Source organism: Oncorhynchus kisutch, linkage group LG10 (genome assembly GCF_002021735.2).
Source record: "Oncorhynchus kisutch isolate 150728-3 linkage group LG10, Okis_V2, whole genome shotgun sequence".
NCBI classification, from domain to species: domain Eukaryota; kingdom Metazoa; phylum Chordata; class Actinopteri; order Salmoniformes; family Salmonidae; genus Oncorhynchus; species Oncorhynchus kisutch.
In genome coordinates this window covers 55,858,011-55,877,511 of record NC_034183.2, presented here as the reverse complement: position 1 = coordinate 55,877,511, position 19,501 = coordinate 55,858,011, and the positions used below count along the sequence as shown (strand labels likewise).

At 40.2% G+C, this 19,501-nt stretch overlaps 1 protein-coding gene across 1 annotated transcript; it reads left to right on the top strand.

Annotated features, from left to right (window-relative positions):
• Positions 1 to 318: 318 nt before the first annotated feature.
• Positions 319 to 19,317, top strand: mslna (mesothelin a). The gene is made up of 55 exons (XM_020493437.2): positions 319 to 339; positions 1,218 to 1,306; positions 1,489 to 1,514; positions 1,779 to 1,807; positions 1,921 to 1,978; positions 2,092 to 2,223; positions 2,349 to 2,548; positions 2,647 to 2,750; positions 2,872 to 2,984; positions 3,121 to 3,336; positions 3,785 to 3,859; positions 3,950 to 4,212; positions 6,048 to 6,144; positions 6,953 to 7,087; positions 7,189 to 7,391; positions 7,540 to 7,643; positions 7,764 to 7,879; positions 8,018 to 8,185; positions 8,282 to 8,313; positions 8,416 to 8,513; positions 8,615 to 8,643; positions 8,791 to 8,815; positions 8,909 to 8,936; positions 9,018 to 9,105; positions 9,256 to 9,402; positions 9,622 to 9,833; positions 9,924 to 10,048; positions 10,193 to 10,311; positions 10,410 to 10,565; positions 10,658 to 10,866; positions 11,012 to 11,097; positions 11,643 to 11,770; positions 11,860 to 11,985; positions 12,124 to 12,314; positions 12,435 to 12,529; positions 12,746 to 12,879; positions 12,974 to 13,098; positions 13,307 to 13,424; positions 13,595 to 13,807; positions 13,953 to 14,123; positions 14,306 to 14,461; positions 14,594 to 14,643; positions 14,823 to 14,955; positions 15,204 to 15,286; positions 15,450 to 15,579; positions 15,665 to 15,855; positions 15,990 to 16,080; positions 16,916 to 17,039; positions 17,147 to 17,340; positions 17,453 to 17,608; positions 17,733 to 17,866; positions 18,090 to 18,241; positions 18,403 to 18,497; positions 18,606 to 18,819; positions 19,072 to 19,317. Exons 2-55 carry the CDS (start codon positions 1,237 to 1,239, stop codon positions 19,143 to 19,145), a joined length of 6,741 nt encoding a protein of 2,246 aa, XP_020349026.1. The 5' UTR covers positions 319 to 339; positions 1,218 to 1,236; the 3' UTR covers positions 19,146 to 19,317.
• The last annotated feature ends 184 nt before the right edge of the window (positions 19,318 to 19,501 follow it).

The following is a 19,501-nucleotide window of genomic DNA, read 5'->3' as shown; positions in this document are numbered from 1 at the left end:
TGGTCAGTCTATGTCATGGAAAAAGCAGGTGTTCCTAATGTTGTGTACACTCAGTGTACATGTATGCAAAAACATGTACTGGAATAATTACTTTTTGAATCCTTTTGTCAGTTTATTTATCAGATTTTTATAACTTTATGTTGGTATAGCTTGTTTGTCAACTTTGGTTGTCCTTAAATCCAAGTGAAATCTCATCTTAATCTGTGTTTTATGTTTGGTTGCTTGTTGTTCACACCCTTCCCCACCCTTTTTGAGAAATGTTCCCTGTGGGTGTCTCATATGTCACCACTTGTCCATTCTCGCTCAGTGGTACCTCACATCGTCAGCCAGTTAGGTCAGGTGAGCCCTTCAATTGTCCTTTTACTATTGTGAATATGATCAAATGTTAATTAAAAACTTAAAGGATTCAGTTTTCACTTTGCAAATGATGAATAGATGGATGAACATAGGGATTTATTCTTGAAAGAGATTTGTTTTGCCAAATTATTGTATGTCATTTATTTTGACAGATTTTCCATACCTATGATAGTGTTTCATATTAGCTGTACCTGATAGTCAAAGGCTTTTCCTCTCGATATGATTAATTAGAATACATGCCTGGGGATAGATGGAGTTACCCTGTTTTTACAGTGAACTCTTATTACTGTCATCTTTATATAGGAATACTTACAATCATTTTTGGTCTCAGGAAATTGTCTTTGAATTATTAAATAACTTTTAGACAAAGTTTTGGTTACTTATTTGTAACACAAATATGTACACACACATATATATATATATATATATATATATATATATATACACATATATATACACAAATATATACACACTATACACACTAGATGCCCTTGAAAACAGATGACTGTTTTAGAGGCTGCATGGGTGGCATTGTACCGTTATCACAACAGGTGACCAAACTATCGCTAAAGTGGGTGGAAAAGGACAAAAAGACAATGAGAATAGAAATAGCTAACAAACCATATTTTCAGTGACTTGCACAAATCAAGAGATTCTCATGTAAAAATCTATGTCAATATTCAGCATCGGTACAACAATTTAACATGAATATGATCTCTGTCAGGTGTCCGTTTTGTTACGGCTTTTTTTGAGTCTCTCTGCCCCTCTGTCATTGGTTGTGGTATATAGTATTGGAAGAAACACGGTGGATTAGGTGTGAATCTGTTGTGATTTCATCGTGACTGTCGTTTGACATCAAGGTAGTTCTTGGATGAACCAATGACTTGTGGTGGCAAAATGAGACATCGTGGGTATTGTCTTGCCCTCACCTTAGCTGTCCTGGGATCAGGTGGGTAAACGTCCTTCTCCTCCATTGTTAAATTTGTTCTTAATTGATCTAAAACATGCATAGGAGACCTTTTCTGACACCCTTAACGTCCAAATAAATGGCTGGCACTCAATATTACACTTAAAACAGAGCCATGTTGCCTACTGTTTCATGCTTTCATTTGAATGTTCTGTTTATTTTAGGTTTCTTCGCCGTTGGGTCAGCCCAGGTAACATACATTACTTTCGAGACACAGTAACAGGATCTTCAAGATCTTAAAAATACACTAGCTCTTGTTCCTAAAAAATAAAACAGGTTTTGCTAAGAGCCTCTCAATTGATGAATGGTGGGATCGGTTGTCGAGAATATGCTTATTGTGGTGTACTTAGTCATCGAAAACCAGTTTGATTGTGACATTTTGATTAAATCCATGTGATAATGTCAATATGTTTCAAGCCATGCTAATATCACAATGCCTTTTTTTTTACTCAAGTGTATTACATTGTGCGATGGGGGAAATAGGTAAGTTAAATCAAATTGGGTATGTTTCTTGTTTCATTGCCACTGTGGTCATGTAACACTGATTAGACAGGGGCTAAGAGATTGATTTAACTTGCTATCTATGTAATCACTAGCACCCATGGAAACTCCCCCGGTGGAATGTGTAACAGGACTGAGGGTTCGTGTGCTCCCGTGAGTTTCCCCCCTAATAAATGTTACACTTCAATATAAATCCCCAAATACCTCAATGAAAATTGCTAAACAAGAGATTCATATTTGCATCTCTGTATCTATATATTTTTTAGTTTTCAAATGCTACATTTGACAGCTTCCTAAGCTGTGCTGGGCTGAGGAGGATTAACAACACCCAGGAGCACATTAACGGGCTCAAAGAAATGATGGACGTGGCCTTTCAATTCTACTCAGACTCCTTCATGGTACAGTACAACAAGAGAGTGACATTTGATCAACAGTTTCAGGGGGAAATTGACAAAATACCTTGAATGCGTTATGAAAGCATGAAGTGGACTTTATGCTGACATCACTATTATTTTCCATACAGAGTTTGAGCAGGGATCTGCAGCCCATCCTGGAGCTGATTAAGGGGCTCAGCTTCAATGCCTCAAAGCCCAGGTTCCACGACGTCAACTTCACCAGAGTGTGGTTCCAGCTCAAGCTCAGGCCACGCCTGGCCTCTGTCACCGAAAGCCTCCTCGCCTGTCTCAGCACCAGCGACCTCACCTGCCAGACCTACCAGGCTCTGTGAGCTTCCCATTTTCCCAGTGATTTTTCTGTTGTGTTTCCGATCCTAACCACCAATATGGAGGACAGTGATTTGTTGTTGTTTTGATTATTTTTAGTGTGAATGAATTGGATATGAATATCCTGAGTATGGACCCTCAACGCCAAAGGATAGTCTACACGTCCTTCATGCGCAGGTTTCTCGAGAGAAATGATACAGCAGGTAGGCTATTTATTTAATTATGAATGGATATTGTCACTCAATATATTGGAATTGTTGACATTTTGATGAATGTGGTAATCTGTAGGATGTGATTGAGAGTTCTGTTTGTGTTCTGAAAAAGGATGCCTCGCCCATGAGAACAGCAGTGAGCAGTGGCTGATGCGGAACTTTGGATCCTTCTCTACCTTGGTTGACTATGAAGACTTCTTTGCACTGAACGTTAATTTCAGTGGTGTAAGTGTTTAACTCTATGCAGGCTCTTAATAAAGCAGGGAGTCTAATGTCGGGAAGACACAAGATGCCATTAAGATGTTATAGGATGCCACGGGAAGTTCATGACCAATCAAGACCAATGTTCTCTCTCCCACAGCTATCAGTCCTGGCACTGCTGAGCCCGGAACAGAAGGCAGAGTTGGTTCTTCACCCCGGAAATGGAGACCTGGACAATGGCACTATCAGCCTGGTCTTCCAGAGTCTGCTTGGGCCTCTAATAAACAATGCTCACCTGAATCAGTCGATGTACAATGCAACAATGATGTCCAACATGGCTGCTGGCAATGCCACAGGTCCACATGAACTTGACAGAGTGCGTTATGTGTTTTAATTTTTATAATTTTTTTTACTTGGATCCCCATTAGCTTTAGCAGAAGCATCAGCTACCCTCCCTGGGGTCCACAAAAAAACACAAAACAAGTAACAATACACTGATAGACAAGGACAGTCACACAAATTTCAAATACAAGGATATAGAAACAATACAACAAAAAAATATATATATATTTAATATGTGTGTTAGTGAGTCTGTGTGCATGCGTGTGTTTATCGGTCTCTTTTCTGGGGTGGCAGGTAGCCTAGCGGTTAAGTGGGACTAATTAAACAATCTGTCGATGTGCCTTTGAGCAAGGCACTTAACCCTAATTGCTCTGGATAAGAGCGTCTGCTAAATGTTAATGTCAAACAAGGCTATTTCTTTTGCTGTCATCAACTCCATGTACAGTATGAGCCAACTAATGATTACAAATCTGTGGTTGCAGACTCTAAATGACTTCCTGTCATTCCTGAGGCCCTTGGGTAGTTTCATCAAGACTTTGGTGGGCAGCATTCAAGTGGTATGTGTTGTCTTTTACAATCTCACAAGTATGAACAAATGATTTCCTTTTCCAATCTGAAACTATGTACTATGTGCTGTCTCCCAACAGAGGAATGTGAGCTCCGAGAGACAGCATGTTCTGGCCCAGGCAGTAGTGAACTGGATCCTGGCAGAGCTGGCTGGACACATCTCCCCCAACTTCACACTGACAAATGAGACCATCCCCAGCCAGACTCCCTCTCTCAGCAACTTCAACATCACCAGCCTTAAGGACTGGTTCCAGCATGTGGTCCTCCCTGCCCTGAACCGCTTCCAGCTCAACAACCAGACTCAGATCCCACACGACCTTACTGCTGTCTTCAACCAAGTCTTGTGAGTTGAATAAATATTTTACGTTATTAGCCTTGTGGACTTCGTAGACTTTGTCTAGTTCACATATTCCCAACCTGGGGTACACATACCCCCAGGGGTACGCACAATGCCGTCGGGGGTAAGCCAAATAAAAATGTGATTCACCTTTAAAAAATATATATATATATATTTCTCTCGCCTGAGTAGCCTTGTTTCACTGCCGAAAATAAAATACATTTTTTTATTAAATTAGTGTTCAGCGAAATAGCAACACAATGATTAATACAGGTAGCCTAGTCAAATAATTAACATCCAATCACATTAACCGTTACTCTCTTGCGGGAATTCCATTAACGGTCCATATGTAGCCAAACGTAGCTGATGTTCATGCTGGTATCTGTACTGATAGCGCAAAAGCCATGACAGGGAGACATAGAGGAGTGGTAACGCGTGTGCAAGCAGTTGCTCCCTACACTACTTGGGTACACTGCAGCATCCACCGAGAGGCTCTCGCTGCCAAGGGACCGCCTGACAACTTGAAAGACGTTTTGGACACTACAGTGAAAATGGTTAACTTCGTTAAAGCAAGGCCCGTGAACTCTCGTGTATTTTCTGCACTATGCAATGTTATGGGCAGCGACCATGTATGACTTTTACAACATACAGAAGTGCGCTGGTTATCAAGGGGCAAAGTATTGACACGTTTTTTTGAATTGAGAGACGAGCTTAAAGTTTTCTTTACTGACCACCATTTCCATTTGTCTGACCGCTTGCATGATGACGAGTTTCTCACGCGACTGGCCTATCTGGATGATGTTTTTTCTCGTCTGAATGATCTGAATCTAGGATTACAGGGACTCTCTCTCCTCAATTATTTTCAATGTGTGGGACAGAATTGAAGCTATGATTAAGAAGTTGTCTGCATTAACAAGGACAACACACAGGTCTTTCCATCATTGTATGATTTTTATTGTGCAAATGAACTCAAGCTTACGGACAATGTTAAATGTGATATAGTGAAGCACCCGAGTGAGTTGGGTGCGCAATTACGCAGGCACTTTCCCGAAACAGATGACACAAACAACTATATTCGTTATCCCTTTCATGCCCTGCCTCCAGTCCACTTACCGACATCTGAACAAGAGAGCCTCATTGAAATTGCAACAAGTGGTTCTGTGAAAATGTATTTTAATCAGAAGGCAATACCAGATTACTGGATAGGGCTGCGCTCAGAGTATCCTGCCTTGGCAAATCGCGCTGTTAAGACACTGATGCCCTTTGCAACCATGTACCTACGTGAGAGTGGATTCTCGGCCCTCACTAGCATGAAAACTAAATACAGGCACAGACTGTGTGTGGAAAGACTGAGACTCTCTCCAATACAACCCAACATTTCAGAGTTACAGTATGTGCATCTTTTCAAACATACCCTTCTCATTAACCTGTGGTGAGTTATTCACAATTGTCGATAAACTAATAAGGTTTTATATGTAAGATGGTTACATAAAGAGCAAAATGATTGATTATAATTATATTATTATTTGTGCCCTGGTCCTATAAGAGCTATTTGTCACTTCCCATGAGCCGGGTTGTGACAAAAACTCAAACTCATTCTTATGTTTAATAAATGTATCGTATAGTTTGTGTGGAGCAGGCTTACAATGATGGCAAAAAACAACATTTGAGAGTGCACTGACCCTGGTGTTAGAGGGGGTACGCGGCTAGAGGTTGAATGTTTGAAGGGGTACGGGACTATAAAATGTTTGGGAACCACTGGTCTAGTTGATTCCGATCATTTGAATATGATCATTTGTAATATTTTGAACTAAATGTTATGCCTCTATATTATTTTTCAGCTCATTAAATCCTCCAATGGGTTCTAACTCTTCCATGTATTCAATGGTTGGTCCCATGGATGTCTGTCACATTGGCAACAATGATGATATGTGCTCGGTGAGTTTTATTTGCCACTATGTTCACCTTGGTTAAGTCCTCATGATCTCTTATTCAGTATGGGATCACTATCTTTGTGGTTCATAGCCAAAGTATTTCAACAATCTAGATTGTTCTGACAAAATCATTTCAACCAAATACACTGACGTCAAGTAGGCCACTCCTAGTTGATAAGCATCATTTTTCCTAATGCTACTATTATGGGTGTTTGTTCTTTCATTGTTGCTTGTTATCTTAAAGGTAGACTCAGCGATATGACGTAGGTGAACAAATTAAACAGCATAGACTCTTCACAAAAAGGTGCTATCCAGAACCTAATAGGGTTCTGCTGTGGTCCCCATAGGAGAACCCTTTGAAGAACCATTTTTGGTTCCAGGTAGAAAGCTTTTAGTTCCATGTAGAACCCTTTTGGGTTCAATGTAGAACCCTTTCTACAGAACCCAAAATACTTCTACCTGGAACCAAAAAGAGCTATCCTATGGGGAGAGCCAAAGAACCCATTTGGAACCCTTTTTTCTAAGAGTGTAGTAGGTCCATTTGCTCAACACCTAAGGGTGTTGAAGAGCAAAGCTAAACTCCCCACATGTTTTGGTCCCGTACCTATGGGGCTCTAACAGTATGACACTGTGTGTGACTGTGTGGGAGCGAAGTCTTGCATCTCTCCCATCATCTGCAGAGCTGCTCGTGGCAACATCATTTTGCTGAGTCTACCTTTAACTTAAAAAATGTTCTTGCACAGGGGACTTCCAATTCCAAAATCCTTTTAAATTGTATTGACTTTATGATGACATGTCTTCTTCTGTCACAGGTGTCCCATGCAGCAGAAAACCTGGCTGTGGTCCTGAGATGTGTGCCCCATTCTAACTTGAGCCTCACTGGAGAAAATCTGAAACTATTGGTCACAGAGCTATCCAAGATACTGACAGGACCACACACAATGATGGTAAGAATACTTTATTTTCAATCATCAGAGATTCAATTAAAGTCAAGACAAATGTCATGTTACTGTGACATTTGACCCATTGTGAAATCCTTCCCTTTTAGAATGACAGTTCGGGTTGGCCCAACCTCACAGACTTGTTTGGCCAGCTTCCGACAGATGGCTTCAGTGCTGAGAACCTTGGTGATGAGAACTTCATCACCTTCTGGTTCCTGATCAGACTGCGGCCCCTCCTACCTTCAGTGTCAGAGGAGTACCTATCCTGCCTCAGCACTAGAGACTTCAGCTGTCAAGCCTACCAAGCACTGTACGAACAACACAAAGACAACCACAAATACATTTTTCAGTTCATAGACATATTTGTTTCATCATTTTCTTCAGTATCAATGTCACATATCCTATTGATAATACCAAAAGTGTGAATTCTGAGATCCTGATTTTCTCATTACTTACAGTGTCATGGGGCTGAGTGATCACATCTCATCGATGGATGAGATGAGACAGAAACTGGTCTACACACGCTTCATTCACCCATTCCTCACACAACACCGATATTCAGGTATTTATTTTGATTTGGCGATTTGTTTAACTTAGGACTGATTTTGTATGTCTTTTTTTCAAATAGTGCATTGAACTGAGTGGACAAGCTAATACGACACATTGCATACTTTTCTTTCAGATATGATGGGATGTCCTTCCAATGGGAGTTTGGATTCAATTAAGAGACATTTTGGGAGATTTTCCATTTTCGCACCGCTACAGCACTTCTTTGATGTGCAAAGAAACTTTTCTGCAGTAAGCATTTACATGACATTCTGCCAAATCAGAACATTTCTAGAACTGGACGTCTTTAAGGGATCAGGAACATGCTACGTGATCAGGTCTTTTATTCATCAGTATTACAATGATGTGTGTGTCTCCTCTCTCTATCAGCTGGAGGCCCTGCCAGCTCTCTCTCCAAAGCAGTTAGCAGAACTGGTGCTGATGCCCCACACTCCAACTCCACAGAGAGATGACATCATCAACAGAGTCTTTGACCACCTCCACAACGACACCCGACTCCGAGACTTCCTCCATGAGCTGCAGATGCTAATAAGAGGGGTACTGTCGCTACATTAAGCACACTTTATATGATATATTTGTTTGGGCATATTTACGTTTTTACTAAACTCCTTCTGATTTATTTTCTTCTCACAGACTAGCCTTGAGTGTGAGTCTTTCACAAGAATGTAAGTATCAGGAATGTTTGTGGGGGAAAAAATAACACCCACAATGTCCAAGTTTGTATGTTATCAGAGTTAATTACATCTGATTTTATTGCTCATCCAAAGATTCAACAGGCTGGACAGGGCTGCTACATCGGCCCCATCTGATTTGGGACCAGTCATCAGAGACACACAGGACTCCGTAATGGATGCTGCTCCTCCGGGTGAGTCAGAATTTAGATATGATCATGTGACCATGAGCTGTGACTCAATGGAGTATTTTTCCATGTCCTGACATCTATTGTTGGTGTTGTCTTTACATCAGGTTGCAACGTCGTTCCCTTTAAGTTTGGGGTGAGAAATGTCAACAATGTCATTATATTATCATTATGTTTCAATGAAATCATTTTGTATTCTTCAACAATAAATGTACTATGGTCCAAATGAAATATACATCATTGAATTGTATGAGATTGACATTATTCCTGTTCTTTCCACCAGTGCTCTACGACCCCCCAAGTCAATGGTGAGGCAGTGTTTTGAACACCATATCAGATTCTGTTTGATTAACTTGTAACTCAGAACGTTGATAGTAATTCATATTAATCTCCTATTGCAGAGAGCCACATCTGTGCTGGAGTGAATACGTGAGTGCTTACCCTGTAGAATAGCCATAACAATTTTAAAGACACAGTTTATTCATGCAAGTCTTGTTTCCCTTCTCACAGAACTAATCTGGAAAACTACATTGCTGGCACGAATATGACCCTTATGCTCTGCAACTTTACCATCCAACATTATGCTTGCCTACCTCAGGTTTGACACTCGTCTACGTTGTGTGTATTTATGAAACCCACATTCTACATGCAACATGCTTGATTTGATTGATTACATTTTTGAGGTGGTGATTGAATTGATTTCCAAAAATGAATGTCCTATTGTATGTGTTTCTTTGTGCCCTCTCAGCGTACCCAGCTAAAACCAGAGCAACTCTCTGAGATCCTGCAATGCAAACTGTCAGGCAACCTGACCTATCCCCAAAAAATTTGGAAATTGTTCTTCACCAAATATTCTGCAATTCTTGATGAGGCTCTTCACAGGTTTTCAAACATGGTATAAAAAAAACTAAGTTTAAAAACTCTGATGTGTTTCGGCTGCATGGCCTTTGTCAGGGAGTTCAAAGATATGATAATACTTTTGAACAGCTCCTTTTGAAACATATTTTTAAAGAGTTTCTTGAATGTGTACTCTTTAAAAAAATATATAATGTCAGAAGATTGTAGGTAAATGTCTTTATCCAAGAAAACATCTTCTGATTGTCTTTGTGTTCAGTCTTACCAGCCCAGCGGCCCATCCATCTCTCTGGTGCTAGATGTATTTGGGGAGGTAGTTATTGACCAGTTTAGTCAACATGACCTGAGAAGCCCAAACCACACCCGCAAGTGGTTTCTGACGAATCTTCGACCCTTCCTCCCGCAAGCCTCCAGAGAGTTCCTGTCCTGTCTTAGCACCAAGAACTTCACTTGTGGGACCTACCAGATTTTGTATGTGAAAACATACATTTTATTTCAGTGTGGTTGACTATTTGCCCTCTCTTGATCTAGTACTTCAATGTGGTGTCTTTGTCTTCGCAGAGTGGAAGCTCTAGGTCGTCAACCAGCTAACCCTAACCCAGCTAACTCAGCTATGGACAGACAAAGACAGCTTTTGATCTACACTAATTTTATTGAGCCCTTCTTGAGGCGCAACGACACTGAAGGTACATTTAAATAATTCTGTAACGTCAATGATCCCTGAAAATGTAATTTTACTAAGCACTGTGAAGACAAAGGAATTGTAATCAGTTAGGATAGAAAGACAGATATTTTTCTCCAACCTTTGAAAATATTTTTTATTGTTTCAGACCCCAACTGTTTCAACAACTCAAACAACAGCACTGACTGGCTTAAAAAGTACTTTGGGCCATTTGTTGGTTTTGCACCCCTAGAAGAACTCAAACGACTGCATGGAAACTTCTCAGTGGTTGGTACTAGTTCATGATCTTGACCTTTTGAACTTACGGATTCATCCAAGAGTCATTTGTAACCAGTTTGAATCCATGTTTTTATTTCACTGTGTAGGTGGATGTCCTGCCTATGCTGAGCCCCGTGCAGCTGGGGGAGGTGGCCTCCACCCCTGGTCAGCTCAGAAACCCTGGAGATGTCCACATGATACTGATTCATGTGCTTCCCAGAGATCTGGGCGAGTTCTTTGACATTGTTTCTCCAGCTGTTGAGGTATGGATGAGTGATGGTCAATTCTTATACCACTGTCTTATTCCCTATATACCTTTGCTTAGTACAATCCCCTCATTTGCTTCTGTCTTCAGGGTCTTCACCTTCCGGTGGATGTGCGTCAGGTGCTCCTCCAGCAGGTGTTTGACAATGCCAACCTACCAGATCCCTCCATCAAAGACCCTGAAGTGCTGGTGTGGTTGGGCCAGAGACTCCGCCCACTTTTACCCAACTTGACAGAGGAGCATGTGGCCCCTCTCTTCAACATCGTCAGACACAGAGGCTGCAACATCAGCCAAGAAACGTAAGATCAGCACAGTGTATTATAGAAACACTAATAATTTCCAATAATGTGATGCATGTTTGCAACTGACCTTCGTGTACAGTACATTACTGCTCTTAGTTGTGCTTGACAATGCATATCAATGGGTGGTTTCTGTCACCTACAGAGTGGCGTTGCTGAACTCTATCCTACCATCACTGTCCAATGGCACACAGGCTGCTGTCCAGCATCAAATAATCATGTCTCTCAGAGGTATTCACCTAGTCATCATCTCCAGTGGTGTAAAGTACATTAAGGAAAAATACTTGAAAGTACTACTTAGGTCGTTTTTGGGGATAACTGTACTTTACTTTTACTTCATTATATTTCTAAAAAACTTTTTTTTGTGTACTTTTTTTATGTCATCATATCATGCAAAACTCATCATGTTTGCCTGCTTGAACGGCAATAGCTCAGATGCACACGAAAACATGAAATGACCCCAGGAATCAATAAACAAAGTTCAAGAGATGCACAAAAATGATATAACATTTAAAATGGGTGAATCTTTCCAGACAGCTGGGTGATACAACAACATATTACAATCGTAGCAAATACATCTTTCCTCAACAAAGTGCGAGTTACCAGTAACAGTACTAGTATCTCACTTTACTTCTCATGATCCTTCTCTATAATTCTAAATACATGATCATATAGAATAATGGGTTTTATATACTATGGTCTGAGGGCTGCAGTTTTGGGCTTAGTGCTGGACCAAATGAGGAACTAGTTAATTTACAGTATCTCATTGTTTGCAGAATCAACTCCACTACGTTGCTATAGGAACAACAGCTTCTTCATGTTCCTGAGACAATCCTTCCTCAACTTTACATTCCCAAAGTTGACCAACTTCCTCTCCCTTATTCCACCACAGCGGGAATCTGAGGTACAGTACATTGAACTTGTTTCAGCTGCACTTCAACTTTTGGAAAGTGTGTACTGGCACTGTGTATCCTATGCTATCTGTGTTTCCAGCTGCTCAACACCATACATCCCTCAGAGCTCGGCACCTTCCTCAGGAAGCCAGAGGTGGTGGACAACAAGACTAAGCTCTGCACAATCTTCCGAAACTACAAAAAAACTCCTGAGTTCTTGGAAACCGTAAGGACACACTGCTGATTGTGGTCACCATTTTCAAGCACTCACTGAGTATCCCTTTCTTAGGATTTACTGAAAGAAAAAAATTCTTAAATGGTGCGTTCTCTCAGTCCTTTGACTTTGATCATTATCTGTCTGTAGGAGAATCTTCCAGATGATGTGAAGCGTCCAGTCCTGCCCTGCGTCTGGCCTTTGGCTCTGGCCACTGATGACAAGGCTGAGGTTGACCGCTGGTTTGACAACAGACTGAGTAACTACCTGAAGTTCCTCAACAGAGCCCTGCTCCAGTCCTCTGACACACTCAACGCCTCCTGCTTACCCTTCAGGAGACTGTAAGCTACCACACTGGAAATACCTTACATTTACTGATACTATTACACAAAAATATGTACATCATTGAACGTGAATAAAAGGAAGAAAAGTTTGCTGACTGTCTGCTGTGGTTTTCACAGTGTATCTCTACTGGGATCCAATCTCACTTTCAATGGCTCAGCCATAACTCAAGATGATGCGTACAGCACCATAAAGACCTACCTCAACACGGGAAGTGAGTGTTTTAGTACTTACTACTGATTACTCCAGTAATCAGTTTACACTTTGCATGAATGCACATTTTCAACATAAGGTCTGTTACCAAAGAATATGCATAAATTCTGCTTCATGGCAGATATTCCTCAAGGATGTATGCCTTTTATTAAAGCAGCATAAATGATTTCTCACATCAAGTACATTAAACACATATTTATTGATTTCTGACTTGTAGGTTCAGCAGCACCCAAGTGTTATAGTCCCACTGACCCAAATCTCAACTCCACTGCCTGGTTCCTTAACTACATTGGTGTGTTCATCACTTTTGTGACCGTTGAAGACTTCGACACGTTTGGCTCAGAGTCGACGGTAAGCCCATGCACCTGTCTGTTTTGATGAAGGGGCATCATATATTACCAAAAATACATAACCAAAGGATTATCTTATTGTTTGTTTTTTACAGCTACAACTATTTGCCGTGAACCCTGTCAACATTAAGTTGTTCAATTTCGCTGGAGCTCCTCAAAATCTGACTAAACGCTTTACTGAGCTTATCTTCCTGCAGAACTCCAACTTCCTCCCACTACAGTGAGTTTTGAACAGTAGCCACTAAAATCATTGGTTTTATGTTACTAACTTACTTTATTTCTTGCATTTATGTCAAGGGTATGATAATAGACAACAGTCTACATTGAATCTGAATGACGCTATGGGGAAATTGGGCATGACATTCTAATCCAAGATAGTGTTACTAAGTGTTTTAATTCATATTTTTGTTTTGTTCCCATATCTTTAGGCTTCCACCACACTTACAATGTTTTGTCCCAGCCTCAGCTTACTCTAAACTCAATGAGTCAGAGAGTGTGGTTGTCCTGGGCAACCTGAACCAATCCTGTACTAACGTGGACTCAGAGGTGAGCACCATCAGGATCTCCATTTTTGTTACACCTTAACCTTAGACCTGTGTTTTGAACACATGGAAATGAAATGTTACAGTATGAGCCATTATTTCCATGTGATCACAATCCATTGATTGGTTAAATGATACTGTTACCTAATCTTCGCTGATGTCATTTCCTTCCAGATTTCTTCCGCACTGGCATCGAATATCCAAATTGTCGATCTGGGATCAATCACGGCCTTGGGCCCGCAGGTCACAAGTCTGACCACTGGACAGATCACTAAAGCCCCGCCCAGTGTGATTTTACAATCCCTGAGTAATCTGAGCAGTGTTTCTGGATGGAACTTGGGACAGTCCTTGTTCATCATACAGATTCTCATCACCCAAAACTTCCAGGTGATTTACTTCTTAAATAGGTTTATTGCTGGTGGCCTATTGGTTGTGAGCATCATTCACAACCATGATTCATGCTTTAAACCATTCCATCCTCTCTACTTCCAATGTAGAGGATATTTCATAATTTAATGTTCTCTTTCTTCAGATAAACAATAGCGACAGTTTAATAAACCTGGGCTCTTTAGTGGGAGGTCTTCCTACCCAAACACTCATCGCAATACCTGCGCAGCAGGTTCTAACAACATCCACCAACCCAAAATTTGTTACCAACATGCTGACTGCTCCAACAATTGTGCAACAGATCTATGTTAATAAGGTTTGTACTTGGCTAGCTAACAGCAGCTAGACTAACTGATGTGAAGTAGGTGTTATGAATTTCCCTCCCAATATTCCTACATGCCTCATTTAAATCAAGGGTAATCAATAATAACAATATTGTTATTATTAATAACAGTATTCATTTTGAAATGTTGACATGTTTTTGTATTACTTATTCAGATCATCACAGTTGACATGAAACCAACAGAGCTGATAGTCAATGTCCCAGATGAAATGGCAACCGAAATTCCCAGGAATCTACTGAATTTCCCAACAACTGGAAATCAAACACTCACTGCTCTGAACATCAACAAGAAAAAATGGAAACCTCAGCAGGTAACTGAGGGGTTTGTAGTATTCAAAAGCTGTGTAGACCTTCAATATTTACACGATTATAAGGTGGTGAACATGTGTATTATACGTCTATAAATGTTTCTGCACCTCTGTTTCTCTCTGTTTCATTTATAGGCTGTGCTGTTCTTTGATACAGTAGCAAATGGATTGGATGAGCCTGATGAGTAAGTGTAACAGTGTTTAGAGAATGTTGGTCCTGACCAATAGCTGAGCAGAAATCATACATGTATTATTTTCACATGGGGATACATTTTTATTATGCACTTGAACAAAAATTGGTTATGATGACATTTATAGTTCCTGTATTAACTCTAATGAATTTACTGCATTGATTTCTTTGTAGCCTTTCTGAGTATGTGCTTCAAGGATTCACTTGCTCTCGTGTCCAGACTTTCAAAAAAACAAAAACTCAACGTCTCATCAGAGCTTGCAGACGTAGGGACGGTCGAAGAAAGGTGGTTCTCAAGGAGACACAGGTGAATATTAAAAATACAACTTTTTCTACATAAACTTAAGGGCCCTACTCAATCAAAACCGGTAGCCAGGCCTCCAGATTACATTGTTAATGTGCCTGTGTGAATTATGACTCCAAGCATGTATTCTCTCAGCACAAGAATGACAATAGTTACTGGAAACCTAGTAACCTGTTTTGATTGAATATGTTTCTCTGTTTTCAAGGAGCTTATTTTACAGACATATGAGGAAGTAACATTTTGTTTTACAGCTAACTTGCATGTGGAACAACATCAAAGGTGAAAGTCCTCAAGATTTTGTCAACTATCCATCAGATATGTTGCTGTATTACAGGTAAGTTGGTCATGTCACTGACATTGTAAAATAAATTGTAAATGACAGTAACTAATGTTAGATGAACTATTTACTGTTTGTTTTTTTACGCTGACATAACCAAATGAAAATGCCATATAAATTAACCATAAATACAATGTAAACTGTGTGTATCTTTCTCCAGCTACACTAACATACAACAGACCAACTGCAGATCCTACTTCATTGAAACAGGACGAGCAGACTTCTCCGTCCTCTCCAGCACGTTGGATGGAAGAAAGGTTGATCTACTGAACAATGCCAAAAAGTGCCTGGTGAGTTATGTATTCAAGACAAAGACACACGTTTCCGACTGAGTGTTTAAAAGCAGTGATTATGACGAGTTTTGATTTATTCCAGAACATCAAAGGGACACAGCTCAGTCGAGATAATCTCGAGGTCCTGGGCAACATGGCATGTACTCTGGATGAGAACTACATTCAGAGCTCTGACTCTTACATCCTGGAGAAACTGAAGAACTGCAATGACTTCTCCGATCAGCAGATTACAGCTATGGAGACGGTTATCTGCAGTGGCAACACCACATATGGGTATGTCACATTGCTGACATTGGAGCTGTGCTGATTTGTATTCGTGTAGAATACACAAAAAAAAAGAAAAATCAATGCATTTTTGTCTATTGATTTTTTTCTCAATCAGTCTGTATGTATTCTTATCTGTTCAGAAACCCAAGCACATGGACTGAAAAAACTCTAGAGCAGCTTGACATTCTTCCACTGTACTTGACAGAGAACTTCTGGAAACACATCAGCACGGTATATACTATACGTGACAATTGCGTAGCACTTTGACAATATGTTGTATTCAAATCAAATTGTATTTGTAAAAAATCAATCACATTTATTTATAAAGCCCTTCTTACATCAGTTGATGTCACAAAGTGCTGTACAGAAACCCAGCGTAAAACCCCAAACAGCAAGCAATGCTGGTGTAGAAGCACGGTGGCTAGGAAAAACTCCCTAGAATACAATAGGTGTAGACCTTACCGTGAAATGCTTACTTACAAGCCCTGAACCAATAATGCAGTTTTAAGAAAATAGAGTTAAGAAAATGTTTATTAAATAACTAAAGAAAAAAAGAAAAGAAAAGTAACACAAAAGAACAATAATGAATATACATGGGGTACCAGTACCGAGTCAATGTGCGGGGGTACAGATTAGTCGAGGTAATTTGTACATGTAGATATATGTAGATGTAGGGTAAAGTGACTATAAATAGATAATAAACAGCGAGTAGCAGCAGTGTAGTCAGGGTGGCCATTTGATTAATTGTTCAGCTGTCTTATGGCTTGGGGGTAGAAGCTGATAAGGAGCCTTTTGGACCTAGACTTGGCTCTTCGGTACCGCTTGCCGTGCGGTAGCAGAGAGAACAGTCTATAACTTGGGTGACTGGAGTCTTTGACAGTTTTTTGGGCCTTCGTCTGACACCGCCTAGTATATAGGCCCTGGATGGCAGGAAGCTCCCCGATCTTTTAAATGACATAATTTGAGTGACATAATTTGAGATTGTTACCCATCCAAATTTGAAAAGCTCTCATTTACCTTACATGAGTCTCTTATTTCTTAATGTGTTCTCTTTTGACTGAAACAGCGGAATAAAAGCACGTTCCTGAAGAAATTCATGAAAAGACTGCGTACAAACAAGACAATGAAGAGGAAACTGAAGAAGCTGTTCAAAGAATGCACCATGTCTTTGAGATCCAAACGAAGCACTGGTAGGTTTAAATAATACCAGGTCAATATAGCTGTCCTATGGTTTTAATAGTGGAGGCTCCTTTATGACATGAATGATCACATTTCTTTTCAATACTTCTCTATTTAGTAAATGCATGTCCAGACTCCCTTGGCAACATTACTCAAGTGACCATAAGTAATGACGCATTCCCCTTTGGGTATGACAACACCACGTTCAACCACTGTCTGAGTGCCCAAGTAGTAATGGACAATCTGGCCAGCCTGACTGAGAAGGTAGATGATGATGACATGCAAAAGGTCATTTTGGAGAAGCTACACCAGGTATAAAACTTTACTGACACAAAACAGGAAATTACAACAGATTTCAAACTCACAGGTTGCCAAGAGGTGGTCATTCTGTAACAGCTCTTTATGGTGTGGTCTTGTCCACTAGGCGTACCCCAAAGGTCTCTCAGACCAGCAGGTTCAGGTGCTTGGGTCGGTGTCTCGCGTGGCTTCCATGGAGCAGATTAACAAGTGGAACATCACTACAGTGGACACACTAGCAGCGCTGATGGACAATGGCAATGGAGAATGGGACTCCGCCAAAGTAGGGATGTTTAACTTTACATCAACAATGTCTTTAAATTGTGTTTTTTTTAAACATGATAAACATTTTGCTTCTAAAAGGTGTGCATTTAAATGCATCTTTCATCTTCCTTTTTCCATTTCAGGCCAAAGTTATTTTCACCAAGTTCTTAAGTGCTGGCAATTCGCTTGGTGCCTCTGCACTGAATTCAATTGGAGGGCCTAACCTGTGCGCACTGGACCTCAGTGTGTTGCAAGGCATCAGAAATGACAGTCTCCGGTAAGATCATCTACAGATCTTGCTGTGTGAGAGAGTTACCTTGTGGTCGAATCATGCAAGTCACTCCACTTCACATGTATCTTTGTTGTGCTCTTGCAGTGGTTGACTTCAACAGAGTATCCAGGCCTAAACGCTCCGTAATTGATGTTTGAACATTTTCATATGCTTTTTTTGTTCGCGTGTTCATAGTTAGTGTTTTTCTTGTGCCTTCTGAACACAACAGAGATGCAGATGCTCTGGAAATCACTAGCTGTTCCTCAGCGCATAAGAAGGCCTTCTTTGCAGTAGCTGAGACCGCCTTTCCTATCAACTTCGCCCAAACCCGCGCCACTGCAGATCAGCTAACATCCTACCAGCTCATTCAGACATACCTGGGTAAGGGTTCCATTTTCTGCATACATACAGAAAAACGATGGTTTCTTGGATATCCTGTAATAAATATGATTTAAAAGATTTAGTTCACTCGGGCTGTGACATTAGAGAACACTTGTGCCACCCCAGTCCTCATTCTCACTATGTTTGTTGCCCTTTTTTAGGAGGTGCCAATATCACCTACATACGGAGTCTGTCTAGGGTGAATATTAGCATGGACATCAACACTTTTATTGGTTTGGATTCAGCTGTCGTCCAGGTATGTGCTCATTCCCGTAACCATACCATTCATCAATGACCTGTGATGGCAGTGACTCATATTCATTGTCATCTATCATTTTTTCTGTAATTCTCTGCCTCTAAATAGGCTCTTAGTGTGAGTGAAGTGTCTGGACTCCTCGGCTCCAACCTAAATGACCTGAAAACCTTTGAGAATAACACTGTAGTGCAGAACTGGGTGTCAAAGCAGTTACAGTCTGAGCTTGACAAGCTGGGTATCAGTCTGACCGGAGGAAGGGTGGATTCAAACACCACCCCCATGACAACAAATACTGCCACCACCATCCCCAATACAACTTCCGGTAAGGTGTCAAATGTTGCATTAATGGTTAGCATGCTTCGCCAGTGCTAAATCCATTTAAAAATGTGATTCCATTAGAATGTGTACAAATAATTTGGTTGCAAGGAGGGATATTAGTTATCTGTAATGTACCGTAAAAATAATTGTACTTATAATGTATAGGAATGTGTTTGGGAACAGACAGTAACAGTAATGACAGAAGACATGCAGATCTTCACCTTGTTTTTCTGTTCTCTCTCTCCTTATCTTTTAGGCCAGAGCAGAGGCACATATCCAGTTCCTCTGCTTTTCCTGTTTGGTCTCTTGTTCATTGTAGTGCAAATGTAGATTCTAACATTGCAATAGAAGCATTATAATTTAGGCCAGGTTACAAAATCATATCACGTTATAATATTACATCTATTTTTGTCATCTATTTTTAAAGAAGACATTAAAGCTGACATTATATTTGACAGCCAAATGAGTGCAGTATGCAATAAATATAGTGTTTTATCAACTACATTGCTCCAATTGTATTTTGTATTGGTTAATCATTAATATTAATATATCTACTGTAGGCTTTTTTATCAACTACTTAATTTTTAAAATTTTTATATATATATATGATTTTTGTTTATTTCATTTTGTATGTTGGGAATGGGAAAGAAATACACATTAATATGAGGGTGTTCTGTTTTTAAAAT

Coding starts and splice junctions, on each gene's coding strand:
- mslna (XM_020493437.2), top strand. CDS start 1,237: ATGACTTGTGGTGGCAAAATGAGACATCGTGGGTATTGTCTTGCCCTC. Junction 4,213..6,047: donor GCTGTCTTCAACCAAGTCTT/GTGAGTTGAATA, acceptor ATTATTTTTCAG/CTCATTAAATCCTCCAATGG. Junction 16,081..16,915: donor TCTGGAAACACATCAGCACG/GTATATACTATA, acceptor TGACTGAAACAG/CGGAATAAAAGCACGTTCCT.